At 48.7% G+C, this 17,587-nt stretch overlaps 1 protein-coding gene across 5 annotated transcripts in view; it reads right to left on the bottom strand.

The window, feature by feature from the left end:
- dock4 (dedicator of cytokinesis 4) overlaps positions 1 to 17,587 on the bottom strand; it is a 238,917-nt gene that overhangs the window by 112,508 nt on the left and 108,822 nt on the right. For all 5 annotated transcript variants that reach the window (XM_055650008.1, XM_055650011.1, XM_055650009.1 and 2 more), the window contains exons 9-13: positions 13,540 to 13,621; positions 13,205 to 13,265; positions 12,752 to 12,899; positions 11,080 to 11,168; positions 3,095 to 3,220 (exon numbers count right to left, since the gene is read on the bottom strand). In XM_055650008.1, the coding sequence (XP_055505983.1) occupies positions 3,095 to 3,220; positions 11,080 to 11,168; positions 12,752 to 12,899; positions 13,205 to 13,265; positions 13,540 to 13,621 (506 nt within the window). The remainder of the gene's footprint in view (positions 1 to 3,094; positions 3,221 to 11,079; positions 11,169 to 12,751; positions 12,900 to 13,204; positions 13,266 to 13,539; positions 13,622 to 17,587) is intronic.

The raw sequence follows: 17,587 nt of genomic DNA, 5'->3' as shown, positions 1-17,587 counted from the left end.
TACTCCAGCACTCTGTGAAACGTCACCTATCCATGTTCTCCACAGATGCTGCCTGATCCGCTGAGTTACTCCAGCACTCTGTGTCTATCATCATAATGAACCAGCATCGTATCGGGCCAAAACTCCTTTGGAAATAGGCAACGTTTCGGGCCGAAACCCAGAAGGGTTTCGGCCCGAAACGTTGCCTATTTCCTTCACTCCATAGATGCTGCTGCACCCGCTGAGTTACTCCAACACTCTGTGAAACGTCACCTATCCATGTTCTCCACAGATGCTGCCTGACCCGCTGAGTTACTCCAGTACTCTGTATATTCCTCATTGCTGGTTGGATATGAAATAAACAGCACAAAGACAGACCACAGACCACGACCAATCCATTCATCACCTGCTGATGTTGACTCTCACACATTGAGAGTTGGAAAAGCATTGCCACAACATTCCTGCCGTTCCCAACATTAACATTCCTGTACTTCCTGCCCACTGCACCACAGTGCTGGTCATTTGCCCAGTGAGCCTGTGTGATTATATAATGACCCACAGATAACATTGGTGGAGAGGCACCGTTTCAATGTGTTCCCAAGTGTAAAGCTTGCCCCAGATAATCTGAATTCTGCACACTTGTACCGACAGTGAGAAATCACTGCCCTCTGCTGGTGAAAGTTGTTCTCTCAGTGGCGGCATGAATACATCAGCATCTGACCCACAAACTGCTCTGTCCCATTTCAGAGTGGATGATGAGAGGATGTTCCCACTAGTGGGAGAGTCTAGGACTAGAGGGCACAGCCTCAGCCGTTCTTTTAGGAAGGAGATGAGGAGACATTTCTTTAGTCAGAGGGTGGTGAATCTGTGGAATTCTTTGCCACAGAAGACTGTGGAGGCCACAAGTCAGTGGATATATTTAAGGCAGAGATAGATTGGTTGTTGATTAGTATGGGTGCCAGAGGTTATGGGGAGAAGGCAGGAGAATGGGGTTAGGAGGGAGAAATAGATCAGGCATGATTGAATGGAGTAGACGATGGACTGAATGGCCTAATTCTCCTCCTATCACTTATGATCTTATGACTTCCCCTCTGTGCAAATATCCTTGTAGATCACACTAAGCCTCTTCTGAAAGTTACAAAAAGTGCAAGAACTTCAATTATGAGGTTCACCTTGCCATGTTTTTGTTTCCCTGGGCGACACTTTGTGCTAAACCACATTGTCAATTTCAGAGATTCAGATGGTGTCGCATCTGCCAGCATTTGGCCCAGCAGATGCCTTCTCTGCAGCCACCTCTTTAGAAGATATACCACAAAACAACCAACATTATTCCAGTTACATGCGGCGCCACAACTGGATGCGTGGATGGATGCAGTGATGGGAGGGGAGTGGGAGAATACTGCCGGATTATCAGGAGAGGCTGGTTCAGAACAGTAAGTGTGGAGACATTGTATCAGGCATCATCTCTGGAGGACATGGATGGGTGATGATTTGGGTCAGGACCCTTCCTCAGACCCAAAATATCACCTATCCATGTTCTCCACAGACGCTGCCTGACCCGCTGAGTTACTCCAGTATTTGCACTACCTCATATCTACAGTGCAGAAGGCATGTTCTCTGTGCATGGAGGTTGTCTAGTGTTGCATTTCATGCTCCGGGCAGGAGATGGTCAGCAGGACATTAACAACGTGAGCAGAGTCAATCTGTGGAGAACTGTTGCTTGAGAAGCCTGCAATACAGGAAGTGCTTGTGTCCTGACTACCTTCACCTGTGGAGGGAAGGAGCTGAGGTCTGCTCTCCTCGAGTACAGAGAGGAGGTGACCTTGCCAAAACACGGTGAGTAGCAAGCTGTACAATGAGGCAAAGATAGCAGATATAGCCTGGAATAATTCTGATGCCAAGAATCTGAGAGTGTCGTACAGACTCTATGATCGTGGCCTGCCCTTAATGGGTGGTCATTAACGCAGTTGTCAGGTTGGATAAGATTGAAAGATGAAACCGACTTACTAGACAACAGTTCTTGACAAAATGTCAGGAGAACTGTGGATCATAAAACCTGGCTGTTTAGTGAGAATTGGTGAAAATATGAACTGAATATATTTTTAGACCAATGAGGTTGAAAGACAAAAAAGCTTTTCATTGTAGACAAAAATGCTGGAGAAACTCAGCGGGTGAGGCAGCATCTATGGAGCGAAGGAAATAGGCGACGTTTCGGGTCGAGACCCTTCTTCAGACTGATGTGAGGGTGGGGCCGGGAAGAAGAGCCCCCAGCATCTGCAGTTCCTTCCTAAAGATTTTCATTGTACCTTGGTACACGTGGCAATAATCTAAACTGCACTGAGACTCGCAGGAGGTGACATTTTCACGTTATTCTCCATTGCTGTTCCTGGTGGTGCTTTACGCTCAAAATCCTCTCATCTAGACACAAAGAAACTAGCCTTCCAATGGAACAAATGTCTGGAAATACACATTAAAATGCTCTATTCTGGGCATGGCTGAGCTTCATAGTTATTTCCCCCATGAGCTGAGCCATTGGATTTCCAGCCGGTTGGCTGTCCTGCCAAAATGTTACTTTAATTCAAAAGCTCCTTTATATAGTTGAGCATCAAAATTATAAATGGATACAATCTTCTATTGTGGCCAAATTAGTTTAATGCACACAAGGTCATAGAAGAGACAAATATAACACCTAACACGTATAATACGTATGAAATATAATTCTTCACATAAATATCCCTTGCCTTAAACCTTGCATTCAAAGCAATTTACCACATCGGAAGCCCTCTGCTTGGCAAGTGAATAAAAATATTTTATTAAGTATGCATTGAATGAAAATCCATATCAACCACCTAGCCTCTATCATAGATACGTTCTTGATTCAGAGTCTGAGAAAGGTCCCGACCCAAAACAGCATTGATCCATATTTTCCAGAGATGCTGCCTGACCTGAAGCACTTTGTGTCTTCTGCAGTTCCTTGTGTCCATCCTTCTCGATTCTTTGGCATAAATTGTTCAGATAATTCATCTAAATTATTTACAATCTGGGATCACATTTTTTTATACACAGGCTTTTGGGAGAAGATCAGCATCATCCATGGATTGGTGTTCAGGCTTACCTGGCATTATAATATCTGAAAAGCCCAGTTTCCTTGTGATGGCCACTCCTCTCGTGAATAACACTCGATACTCTCTCCGGATCTGATCAATGTCTCCGTGTAGAAGCTGCAAGGCCACAGATAAACCTACAACCAAGAATGGACAGACAGGTGAATCTATGGAATTCTTTGCCACAGAAGGTTGTAGAGGCCAAGTCAGTGGATATTTTTTAATATCTTATATTGTTAAAGCAGAGATAGATTCTTGATTAGTACGGATGTCAGAGGTTATAGGGTGAAGGCAGGAGGGAGGGAGAGATAGATCAGCCATGATTGAATGGAGGAGTAGGCTCAATGGCCCAATTCTACTATTACTTATGACCTCGTGACAGACTTACAACAGTTTGAGATTCCATGGACACAGAAAGAAAATCTTTTGAAAGAAAACACGAGTTAAGATTAGCTGGAAGCCAAACAAAACCTGCTGATGCCCAAGGTAAATAACAGGACTGGACCTCAGTCTTATTGAGCCCAAACTCCAAATGTGCCACCAGGATGCAGTTAGCAGCAAACAGCACTGAGATCAGTCTCTCCAGCATCTTGTCCTTACCTTCTGTCTCTGGAGATCGAGGAGCAAGAAGATGGTGATAAAAGTTGCCCCTGAGGTCACTCTTAAATCTGCTCCCTCTCACTGTAAACTGCTGCTTTAGAATCCTCGACTGTGTGGAGCATTCACTTTATCCATGCCCCTCATAATCCTGTACACCTCAGTAAGGTCACCCCTCACTCACTTACACTACAAAGACACAAATCCCAACCTATCCAAACTCTCCCTAACACACAAGCCCAGGTAACATCCTGGTGAATCTCTTCTCGACCGTTCCAACTTAATGACGTCCTTCTTACAGTTGGGTGACCAGAACTGCACACAGTACTCCAAGTGCGGTCTCTTGACGACTTGTACAGCTGCATCAGTGTGGTCAATATCCTTCCCATTGAAGCCAAGCATGCCAACACCTTCGTCACCACCCTGTGCACTGGACTCACACTGGCTGACTCACACTGGCGGGGAGCAGTGCACCTGACGCACACTGGCGGGGAGTTGTGCACCATGCCAACACCTTCGTCACCACCCTGTCCACCTGACTCACACTGGCTGACTCACACTGGCGGGGAGTGTGCACCTGACTCACACTGGCGGCGAGTTGTGCACCTGACTCACACTGGCGGGGAGCCGTGCACCATGCCAACACCTTCGTCACCACCCTGTCCACCTGACTCACACCCGCACTGCCAGATCTCTGTGTTGTGCAACATTCTCCAAGACTCCACCATTTAGGGTCCTGCTCTGGTTTGACACACCAAAGTGCAATACGTTTACAGTGGGGGGGGGGTGGGGGAGGTTTAATAGGAACCTGAGGGATACACAATGGCTGGCGGGTATATGGAACGAGCTGCTGGTTGAGGTAGTTGAGGCAGGTACTATTGCAACGTTTAAGAGACAGATACATGGATACGATGGTTTAGAGGGATATGGGCCATGCGCAGGCAGGTGGGACTAGTGTAGATGTTGGTCAATGTGGGCAAGTTGGACCAAAGAGCCTGTTTCTATGCTGTAAGACTCTGTGACTCTATAGACATGCCTACACATAGCTTAAATACTTATACAATGATAAAACGTCATGACAACAGGACTGTGCATCTTGATCACACCTCATGCCAAAAGTCAACCATGCCAAACCAGCCAAATGCTGAAAGTTTATGTTTCCAGGAAGCAACATGATGGCCCCAGTGTGCGGCAGCTGACATGCTGGTGACCAGCAGGGCGAAACACAGGACTGGACGACAGAAGATGCTCCCACACCATCTGGCCACTCACATATTAATATAAATTGCTGAATTACAATGCAATGCTCAATGAAGATTTCTAAACTTCCCTCCAATGTAATAAAGCTGGTGATGACAACGGAATGCCTGAAGGGATGTTTATTCCTTTGCCAGAAGGCACTGAAGGAAAAGCACCAGATTTGAAATATATCCAGGGCTCAAGATCGACAGATTCCACAGGTGGGAAAATATGACTTGGTTTCAACATCTCACCGTGGTGCTTGTTTATGTGAAAGATGGAGAGTGTAAAGGTGACACTTACTCAGGATGGTGGGGTGTGGAATAATCAGGGGTTTATTACAAAGCCTGGCAGTGACGTTACCAGCAAGCGTGTAACACATTTATACAACAGCAGTGGGAATGTGGTAGGTTGCTGTGGGTAAGAAGCTTCTGTGATTTAGCAGAATAATAAATGCATGTATCCCCCCACAGCTCAGGTTCATCAGCTGCTCCACCTTCCTCCTGATGCCAATCCCTCTCTTGGCAAAACCAAAATCAATTTATAGACCATGGGCTGAAAGATGCCACACAATTGGAACACATGTTTCTGCACAAACTCTCATGACCAGAAAGAGGTTTTAAAGTGGTCTAGAGGTGGAAGCAAATCAGGAATGGAGTTAAAATAAACAGTAAAAACACTTGAAAGGCTGTGAATGGATCTGAGCAGAGTGTAGCAGATCAAGGGATGGACAATGTGAATTCTGAACCACTGGACATAATGATCCAATAAACAGCTGCAGGTGGAGGTCACTGAGACCTTTGGAGATGAGAAGTCCTGGGTACAGGCGGGCAAATGGAGGAGAGCATGGGTATCCTTTCATAGCAAAAGGATTTGAGTATAGGAGCAGGGAGGTTCTACTGCAGTTGTACAGGGTCTTGGTGAGACCACATCTGGAGTATTGTGTACAGTTTTGGTCTAATCTGAGGAAATACATTCTTGCCATAGAGGGAGTGCAGAGAAGGTTCACCAGACTGATTCCTGGGATGTCAGGACTTTCATATGAAGAAAGACTGGATAAACTCGGCTTATACTCGCTAGAATTTAGAAGATTGAGGGGGGGATCTTATAGAAACTTACAAAATTCTTAAGGGGTTGGACAGGCTAGATGCAGAAAGATTGTTCCCGATGTTGGGGAAGTCCAGGACAAGGGGTCACAGTTTAAGGATAAGGGGGAAATCCTTTAGGACCGAGACGAGAAAAACATTTTTCACACAGAGAGTGGCGAATCTCTGGAATTCTCTGCCACAGAAGGTAGTTGAGGCCAGTTCATTGGCTATATTTAAGAGGAAGTTAGATGTGGCCCTTGTGGCTAAAGGGATCAGAGGGTATGGAGAGAAGGCAGGTACAGGATACTGAGTTGGATGATCAGCCATGATCACATTGAATGGCGGTGCAGGCTCGAAGGGCCGAATGGCCTACTCCTGCACCTATTGTCTATGTTTCTATGTTTCTTTGTATAGAGGGGCCCTGGTATAGAGGGGCCCTGTGTCAATCTGGTTAATTCCAATCTTCTTCCAAACGGTAGGCCACAGCCTTCCCATTTTCACACATCCTACTCACATTTTTCCATCTTCCCGTCGCATTTCCACCTATATTTCCGACGTTATTAATCGTTGAAGCTTTAAAAACAGCCCGAAACTCACCCATTCATTTTGGAAAAAAAATATCCGAATGACGTCACATTACACTCGCAAGGCAGGACTCCCCACTCTGGGAGGGAGGGAGGGAGGGGCACTCCAACGGCATTTCCCAGAATTTAAAACACTTGCATTTTAAAAACAATTTCACCATTGGTCACTCCTCCAACCGCTCTCTTCTACAAGATTGTTCAAACCCTCTCCCAAGACAGTTGTGTGAAGATCCAGTTCAGAGCCGACTGCTCCATTCTGGCTATGCTGACTTCGCTGTCTTTAACAATAAGCTTTTATACATTTTTAACGTTACGCCATTCTTCCAATAATACTTGCTTTTTTCAAAATAATTCCCTATTGCTGTTTATTTTAAACCAGTTGGATTTCAAAAAAGACGGTAATTTTATTTTAAACCGGCTACATTTTGATTATTACTTTGCGATTTGACACTTTAATTTGACTGGTGCTTGAAAAAACACTTGGCCATTTCATTAACATTTATTTTACAACAGTCGCATTTTTAAACAGTATAGATTAACATTTATTTTAAAACAGTTGGACTTTTATAAAAAAAAACGAGTACTGGTCCGGGTCCCAAGTGAGGGGGAGCACAGCTCCACAACTTCACTTCCAGAACATTCTGACTTTGCTGTCTTTAACGAAAAGCTTTTATATATTTTTAACATTGCGTGATTCTTTCAATAATACTTGCGTTTTTGTTGCGTTGGGGGAGCAGACCCAATGGGTTAGGGTTAGGCTTAGGGTTAACCCTAACCCAACGGGTCTGCACTTGGTCTAGTTAAACATTAAAATAAACAGGCGGCTGGCTGGCTCTCCTCTCACATCTGTGAGGTTATGGTCACCAATTTCTAGCAATGACAGTGGAGGCCAATTCACTGGATGTTTTCAAGAGAGAGAAAGTTAGCAATGGGATATTGATTTTGGATGATCAGCCATGATCTATGACATTCAAAATAGTCTTGCACTGTTACCGTTGGAGTTTACCTGGACAGTAAATGGACTGGTCCAGGAATGCTGAGGCACTGTATAGGAAGGGACAGAGCTGTCTGTACTTCTGAGGAGGCTCTGCTCTTTCAACGTCTGCAGTATGATGCTGCAGATGTTCTATCAATCGGTCCTGGCCAGTGCCTTCGCGGTCATGTGCTGGGATAGCACGGTGAAGACTGTGGACGGCAACAGAATTAACAAACTTATCATGAAGGCTGACTCCGTCCTGCGGGTGGAATTGAATTCACTGGAGGTGGTCTTGGAGGGGAGGATGCTCCTAAAAACTGCGGAGCATCTTGGACAATACAGCTCACCCGCTCCATGACACACTGGTCAACCTGAGGAGCACCTTCAACAACAGACTGGTTCCACCAAGATACAGCACAGAATGCCACAGGTGATCATTTCTCTATGTGGCTATCAAACTGTACAACTTCTCCCCCTTCTGCTTTGGGGTAGACTCACTCCCCTTCCCCAGTCTTTGCACATCCCCAATCCTGAACTTTCTACTCGTCACTTTAGTTTCACTTTTCATGTATCTCGTTGTGTTTTATGACTGTTGGCAGACCAATTTCCTTCCTGGGATAATTAAAGTTCTATCGTATCGTATCGTACAAATTAATCTAATACGGTCACATATTAAAGTACACCTCCTTTTTCGTTCATGACTCCCAAAGCAACTATAAGGAGGCACAAGATAGAGACAAAAAGCTGGAGTAACTCAGCGGGACAGGCAGCATCTCTGGAGAGAAGGAATGGGTGACGTTTCGTGTTGAGACTTCTGAAGAAGGGTCTTGACCCGAAACATTACCCATTCCCTTTCTCCAGAGGTGTTGCCTGTCCCGCTGAGTTACTCCAGCTTTTTGTCTCTATCTTGTGCCTCCTTATATTCTTTCCTACACATGAGGAACATGGATGGATTGACAACAAGCAATAGGTGCAGGAGTAGGCCATTCGTCCCTTCGAGCCTGCACCGCCATTCAATGTGATCATGGCTGATCATCGGGGTGAAAGATTGCAACATTCACGTGGTCCGCCCTGTTTCGACTAATGCAATCAACTTGACGTGCACAAACGGAAGATCAAATGGAACAAGTGGTCCAACAACTTTAGGATGTGCACGCCACACAAAAGAAGAAGAAGATGGCTGATCATCCACAATCAGTACCCTGTTCCTGCCTTCTCCCCATATCCCTTGAGTCTGCTATCTTTAAGAGCTCTATCTAACTCTCTCTTGAAAGCATCCAGAGAACTGGCCTCCACCACCCTCTGAGGCAGAAAGATGAAGACAACAATACAACCCAAATGGTAGAGCAGTAGAAGGAGAGAGCAGGGAGAGTGGGAGTGCTGGAAATCAAAGGCACAGAGCAGGTTGCGGAGGCTATTTGCAGCTTAGCAACGGTGGTCATATATTTATTCATGATTCAGAGAATTATACGTCTCCAACACAAGAAAATTAAAATCTAATGCTACCAGAATTTTCATTAGTGTAAACACTATTAAAATAATGCAAAGACATTTCCAAAATTGCATTTTAGGAACATTGTATATTAGGTAACACCAAAGGCAGGAATGTGTTCCTATGCTCTGCAAACATATGAGATCTCTTTACATGGTTACCATGGATCCAACGCATGTACTGTCTCAGCAGCTAGAAACTGTGAATACAAGATGTTACCAATTCACGGCTTATTAAAATCTACAGCGGAAGTCAATCCCTTGTTTATAATTAGGGCAGATACACAAACATGTCAATGGCTCGATGCTAAATATATTGCAATGAGAGAGCAAGGCAATATTTTAAAGCTGCATTTAAATGTTAATGATATTACAGAATGAGCTACCAGACATTTATTAATGATGTAATTAATAGACAATGCTTGCTTTCAACCCTCCCCTTCACCCCTTACTCTTCGCAAAAAAAATGCCTCCATTAGAGAAGTAAATATCGTTATTCTGCTCCTTTGTAAAAAGCATCAACATTTCTTAGTTTAGCTTTTTATGGCCAACTTAATGCTTGAAAAAACTTTGCACAATTCCCAGCTCAGGGACAGCTCCAAAGGAAGGAGGTTAAAGTTCTCTCCACTCCGAGCAAAAGTGAACCTTCATCCTAATACGTCATCAGGTGGCGGTGAGATGGCAGCCTCCATGTCACTTGGCTAGATGCAGAAAGATTGTTCCCGATGTTGGAGAAGTCCAGGACAAGGGGTCACAGTTTAAGGATAAGGGGGAAATCCTTTAGGACCGAGATGAGGAAAACGTTTTTCACGCAGAGAGTGGTGAATCTCTGGAATTCTCTCCCGCAGAAGGTAGTTGAGGCCAGTTCATTGGCTATATTTAAGAGGGAGTTAGATGTGGCCCTTGTGGCTAAAGGGATCAGGGGGTATGGAGAGAAGGCAGGTACAGGATATTGAGTTGGATGATCAGCCATGATCATATTGAATGGCGGTGCAGGCTCGAAGGGCCGAATGGCCTACTCCTGCACCTATTTTCTATGTTTCTATGTTTCTATGATTGACTGGCGGGGTAGACTTAATGGGCCGAATGGCCTAATTCTGCTCCGATCACTTATGACCTTATGACAGCTGCCCACCCCACCAACACAGTCCACGACCAGAGGCCAAGGTGTGTATAATTTGCTATATATATATATATATATATATATATATATATATATATACCTCACCGGATAACTGCTCCATGTGCAGTTGTTCGCTTTAATATTACATGACATAGAATATAGTTCCGTACAGCACAGGGACAGGCCCTTCGGCCCACAATGTCCATTCCCTGCATATCCATGTGTGTATCTTTAAGTCTCTGAAACACCATGATCACATCAGTCAGCACCACCACCCCTGGCAGCACGTTCCATACCCCCATCCTCCCCCCACTTGCCCCACACATCTCCAGTAAACTTTGTCCCTTTCACCTTAAAGCTGTGCCCTGTAATCTTTAACATCTCCAACCTGGGAGAAAGGTTATGACTGTCTACCCGATCTATACCAGAGTGGATTGTATAATATCTCATACTATGATTGGACACTATATCAGAGTTTATTAATCTTTAGGCATGCTGTCCTGAAAATAAATGTGAAAACTGTCTGTGATGCCTCATGAAGAAGCAGCGCAGTGGTGGAGCCTGAATTATATAAATCAGAACTGCTCACAGAAAAGATAGACACAAAATGCTGGAGTAGCGCAGCGGCACAGGCAGCATCTCTGGAGAGAGGGAATGGGTGACATCGCAGGTCGAGACCCTCCCTTCTCTCCAGAGATGCTGCCTGACCCACTGAGTTACTCCAGTATTTTGTGTCCATCCTCAATGTGAACCAGCATCTGCAGCTCCTTCCTACACAATTTGACTGTGTACATAATGTGATCCTAGTAGCGATAACTCCACTGATACCAGACATTCAGCAGCTCATGGGAAACATTTCCAAACATCTGCAACCCTCCCCTGACTGTTTGCCACTTACCAGCATTGGAACTGGTCAGATTGTAGCGGGCATTCAGCTTCTTGATGATGTTTTCGTGTATTTGATACCATTCACTCTCAGTATTACACCTGAGCAACAGAAACACAGGGTTGAAAAGAGAACGGCGCAGAAACCGCCCCCAAAAACATCAATCTAGTTACAACGAGTTCACACTAAATGTTTGGAGGTCAATCAGCCCACTGTAATTTTCCCCTAGCGTGCAGGGAGTGGATGAGAAAGTGGGATAACATAGAGTAGTGTGGATGGGTGATCGATGGTTGGCATGGACTCAGTGGGCCGAAGGGCCTGTTTCCATGCTGTATTGATAAACATGTTCAGTGCTAACAAACCTCAGGTGCACATTGTTTAAATATGACTGAACATTAATGTATTACATTTAAATTTCAGTGACAAATTCAATTAAACATGAAACGGACATTTTGCTTCCTCATTAAAACTTTGCCGAGATTCTCCAATATATTTCATAAAAGCTAATCTTCTAATGGTGAAATTCATTATGCGAAATGAAAATCATCCTGGGTGGACAGTGTTGCAAACCTGGTAGGCTCCACTTCGAACCAACTGAAGGGTCTCGACCAGAAACGTCACCTATCCATGTTCTCCACAGATGCTGCCTGACCCACTGAGTTACTCCAGCACTCTGTGAAACGTCACCTATCCATGTTCTCCACAGATGCTGCCTGACCCACTGAGTTACTCCAGTACTCTGTGAAACGTCACCTATCCATGTTCTCCACAGATGCTGCCTGACCCACTGAGTTACTCCATCACTCTGTGAAACGTCACCTATCCATGTTCTCCACAGATGCTGCCTGACCCACTGAGTTACTCCAGCACTCTGTGAAATGTCACCTAAACATGTTCTCCATAGATGCTGCCTGATCCACTGAGTTACTCCAGCACTTTGCGTCCATCTTTATATTGAATATCCTCCTGCCACAGTTGAGATCTACCCATGTCACATTAGAGTCTCTGAGTGATACAGTGTAGAAACAGGCCTTTCGGCCCAACTTGCCCACACGGCCAACATGTCCCCTCTACACTAGTCCCATCTGCCTGCTTTTGACCCATATTCCTCTAAACCTGTCCTATCCATGTACCTGTCCAAATGTGTCTTAAACATTGCAATAGTCCCTGCCTCAACTAACGCCCCCAGTAGCTCGTTCCATACACCCACCACCCTTACGAAAAAGTTACCCCTCATGTTCCTTTTAAATCTTTCCCCACTCACCTTAAACCTAGTATATGTCCCATTATTTAAACAAACCCAAGTAGAGAGGACCTCACCACCTGAGCATTTCCTAGCATAAAACACAGTCTGCACGGTGGCGCAGCGGTAGAGTTGCTGCCTCACAGTGCCGGAGACCCAGGTTCGATCCCAACTACGGGTGCTGTCTGTACGGAGTTTGTACGTTCTCCCTGCGACTGCCTGGGTTTTCACTGAGATCTTCGGTTTCCTCCCACACTCCAAAGATGTTCAGATTTGTAGGTTAATTGGCTAACCCATACCCTATATGTAAAATTGTCCCTAGTGTGTGCAGGGTAGCGCTAATGTACGGGGATCATTGGTCGGTGCGGAATTGGTGGGCAAAAGGGGCTGTTTTTTCGCGCTGTATCTCTGAACTAAACGAAGCTGAAATTGTTACTGTACATGTAGACTTTAAGCATGTGGTCCTCTTTGGAGTCCCTGGAGTCTCTGTCGGTTTGGAGCAGATCAGCGATGCTCAGCACTGCACAGCCAAAGGGCCGCCGGTACTGAGCACACGAGGAATTCTTCTTCTCCCCTGCTGCCATCCGACCTGGTGGCACAAAACACAGTGTCATTCGCAACAAAACTGAAACACCAGCTTTGGACAGTCATAATGTGTAAGAAGGAACTGCAGATGCTGGTTTAAACCGAAGATATACACAAAAAGCTGGAGTAACTCAGCAGGACAGGCAGCATCTCTGGAGAGAAGAATGGGTGACATTTCAGGTCGAGACCCTTCAACCTAGCCAGTCTGAAGAAGGGTCTCGACTTGAAACATCTGCCTGTCCTACTGAGTTACTGCAGCATTTCGTGTCTCCACTTGGACAGTCCCTGGATTAAGTAAATGGGCATTACCCAGTCGTATAATGTGAACAGTGATGTAGATATCCTTGCGAAGGTCACTGCTTCCCAAATCCTGAAATAGACAAAATCAGAACAGATTTGAACAACTTAAAATGCTTAAGACTTTTGTCCTTATGCAGCTTTACACAGATATCTGGTACGCTAGATAAATCATTAAGCTCTTGAAATTTACCTTTCCCTACATCTTTTTAGTATTTCATGAAATAGAAAATTGCAAAGTTGGAAAGTAATTATTTTCAGTCAATTAACTTGGATGTCATTCTCATCCCAGATCTCCACATGTTGTTATGGCAATGAATCAGTCACATGATGATGGTTTTACTTACAATGAAGAGGGAACATTGCCTTTCCATCCGCTCTGGATATTTTGGCAAACCATTCTTGTTCAGTTTTACAAAGAACCTTTCACTGCAAACAAATAAAGATAGATTTGAGAAACGTTCATGTTTTAACTCAACTCAATCTGCAACGTAATACCTAGCATCATCCCATTGTCTAGTCAATTGGAAACAAGCTTCCTTGTCTCCAACTGATGGCATTTACCAAAATCATTGTTTTATCATGTGTTGTTTTACAATGCTCTAGTCAGCAGTCTAAACAATTTGGCATATAAAGGCGATTAGTTTTAAAATCATTAGTGATTCCACAAGCCTTTCAGAGCAAGACACACAGTGCTGGAGTAACTCAGCGGGTCAGGCAGCATCTGTGGAGAACATGGATATGTGATGTTTCACAGAGTGCTGGAGTAACTCAGCGGGTCAGGCAACATCTGTGGAGAACATGGATAGGTGACGTTTCACAGAGTGCTGGAGTAACTCAGCAGGTCAGGCAGCATCTGTGGTTGGAACTGTTTCAGGCCGGGACCCTTCTTGAGACTGATTGTGGTTAAGGGGGTGGGGGAGATGGCAGAGAGGTGGGGGCAGGACAAAGCCTGACAAGTGATAGGTGGATACAGAGAGGGGAATTTTGATTGCTTGATGATTGGACAAAGGCCAGAGATGAAAATACAAAAAGTGCCAGATTAAGAGACAGGGATAGAAGAGGCATGAATTGTGAAGCCGAAGGAAAGAACGTACAAACTTCTCATGTGGAGTTTGCAGGCTCTCCCTGTGACTACATGCGTTTCCTCCGGGGCTCCGGTTTCCTCCCACACCCCAAAGACGTGTAGGTTTGTAGGTTAATTGGCCTGCTGTAAATTACCCCATGTGTGTCGGGAGTGGATGAGGAAGTGGGATAATATAGAACTAGCGTGAGCGGGCGATCGATGGCCAGCGTGGACTCGATGGGCCGAAGGGCCTGTTTCCGTGCTGTAGAAAGGGACAGGTGGAAGGAATACGCATCCAAGTGAGGTACCGGGAAGAGTGAATGTAAAAGGGATGGGAGTCACCTATCCACGTTCTCCACAGATGCTGCCTGGCCCGCTGAGTTGCTCCAGCACTCTGTGTCTTTTTTTAATATATTCACACTGGCTGTGTGTGCTGATTCATCTCCATTGTCCCCCCCACACCCAGTCCCCATTGTCCCCCCCACACCCAGTCCCCATTGTCCCCCCCCACACCCAGTCCCCATTGTCCCCCCCACCCAGTCCCCATTGTCCCCCCACACCCAGTCCCCATTGTCCCCCCCCTACACCCAGTCCCCATTGTCCCCCTACACCCAGTCCCCATTGTCCCCCCCACACCCAGTCCCCATTGTCCCCCCCCACACCCAGTCCCCATTGTCCCCCTACACCCAGTCCCCCATTGCCCCCCCCCCTACACCCAGTCCCCATTGTCCCCCCCCCTACACCCAGTCCCCATTGTCCCCCCCCACACCCAGTCCCCATTGTCCCCCCCCCACACCCAGTCCCCATTGTCCCCCCCCACACCCAGTCCCCCCCACACCCAGTCCCCATTGTTCCCCCCCCACACCCAGTCCCCCTACACCCAGTCCCCATTGTCCCCCCCCACACCCAGTCCCCCCCACACCCAGTCCCCATTGTCCCCCCCCACACCCAGTCCCCCCCACACCCAGTCCCCATTGTCCCCCCCTACACCCAGTCCCCCCAGTCCCCATTGTCCCCCCACACCCAGTCCCCATTGTCCCCCCTACACCCAGTCCCCATTGTCCCCCCTACACCCAGTCCCCATTGTCCACCCCACACCCAGTCCCCATTGTCCCCCCCACACCCAGTCCCCATTGTCCCCCCCACACCCAGTCCCCATTGTCCCCCCCTACACCCCACCCCCCCCCACACCCAGTCCCCATTGTCCCCCCTACACACAGTCCCCATTGTCCACCCCCCACACCAGTCCCCCCCACACCCAGTCCCCATTGTCCCCCCCTACACCCAGTCCCCCCTACACCCAGTCCCCATTGTCCCCCCCTACACCCAGTCCCCCCCCTACACCCAGTCCCCATTGTCCCCCCCCTACACCCAGTCCCCCCCCCTACACCCAGTCCCCATTGTCCCCCCCTACACCCAGTCCCCCCCTACACCCAGTCCCCATTGTCCCCCCCTACACCCAGTCCCCCCTACACCCAGTCCCCATTGTCCACCCCACACCCAGTCCCCCCCCACACGCAGTCCCCATTGTCCCCCCCTACACCCAGTCCCCCCCTACACCCAGTCCCCATTGTCCCCCCTACACCCAGTCCCCCCCCCCTACACCCAGTCCCCATTGTCCCCCCCCACACCCAGTCCCCATTGTCCCCCCTACACCCAGTCCCCCCCCACACCCCAGTCCCCATTGTCCCCCCCTACACACCCAGTCCCCATTGTCCCCCCTACACCCAGTCCCCATTGTCCCCCCCCACACCCAGTCCCCCCCCACACCCAGTCCCCATTGTCCCCCCCCCACACCCAGTCCCCATTGTCCCCCCTACACCCAGTCCCCATTGTCCCCCCCACACCCAGTCCCCCCCCACACCCAGTCCCCATTGTCCCCCCCCACACCAGTCCCCATTGTCCCCCCTACACCATCCCCCCCCCTACACCCAGTCCCCATTGTCCCCCCCCCACACCCAGTCCCCATTGTCCCCCCTACACCCAGTCCCCATTGTCCCCCCCCCCCCCCCACCCCCAGTCCCCCCCACACCCAGTCCCCATTGTCCCCCCCACACCCAGTCCCCATTGTCCCCCCCCCCTACACCCAGTCCCCCCTACACCCAGTCCCCATTGTCCCCCCCCCACACCCAGTCCCCATTGTCCCCCCTACACCCAGTCCCCCCCTACACCCAGTCCCCATTGTCCCCCCCCACACCCAGTCCCCATTGTCCCCCCCCCCACACCCAGTCCCCATTGTCCCCCCTACACCCAGTCCCCATTGTCCCCCCCCCCCACACCCAGTCCCCCCCCACACCCAGTCCCCATTGTCCCCCCCACACCCAGTCCCCATTGTCCCCCCCCACACCCAGTCCCCATTGTCCCCCCCTACACCCAGTCCCCATTGTCCCCCCCCACACCCAGTCCCCCATTGCCCCCCCCACACCCAGTCCCCATTGTCCCCCCTACACCCAGTCCCCATTGTCCCCCCCCCCACACCCAGTCCCCATTGTCCCCCCCACACCCAGTCCCCATTGTCCCCCCCCACACCCAGTCCCCATTGTCCCCCCCCCACACCCAGTCCCCATTGCCCCCCCCACACCCAGTCCCCATTGTCCCCCCCCCACACCCAGTCCCCATTGTCCCCCCCCCCACACCCAGTCCCCCCTACACCCAGTCCCCATTGTCCCCCCTACACCCAGTCCCCATTGTCCCCCCCACACCCAGTCCCCATTGTCCCCCCCACACCCAGTCCCCATTGTCCCCCCCCCACACCCAGCCCCCATTGTCCCCCCCCACACCCAGTCCCCATTGTCCCCCCCACACCCAGTCCCCATTGTCCCCCCCACACCCAGTCCCCATTGTCCCCCCCACACCCAGTCCCCATTGTCCCCCCCACACCCAGTCCCCCCCCCACACCCAGTCCCCATTGTCCCCCCCACACCCAGTCCCCCCACACCCAGTCCCCATTGTCCCCCCCACACCCAGTCCCCATTGTCCCCCTCCACACCCAGTCCCCATTGTCCCCCCCACACCCAGTCCCCATTGTCCCCCCCACACCCAGTCCCCATTGTCCCCCCCCCACACCCAGTCCCCATTGTCCCCCCCACATCCAGTCCCCATTGTCCCCCCCACACCCAGTCCCCATTGTCCCCCCCCCTACATCCAGTCCCCATTGTCCCCCCCACACCCAGTCCCCACTGTCTGTTGCTCTTCCCCCTTCCCCACGCCGGTCCTCTCCGTTGTTCCTTCCCCCTGAACTGTGCACACAAATAATTGTGCTCATGGTATTTTACTTCTATTGCCATTGCTTTATCAAAATGTTCTTCCTCAAGGAGCTGTTCAACTGA

The sequence above is a fragment of the Leucoraja erinacea genome, chromosome 19, assembly GCF_028641065.1.
Source record: "Leucoraja erinacea ecotype New England chromosome 19, Leri_hhj_1, whole genome shotgun sequence".
Lineage (NCBI taxonomy): Eukaryota > Metazoa > Chordata > Chondrichthyes > Rajiformes > Rajidae > Leucoraja > Leucoraja erinaceus.
Note: the sequence above shows the minus strand (reverse complement) of the source record. Positions and strands in the feature narration are given on the sequence as shown.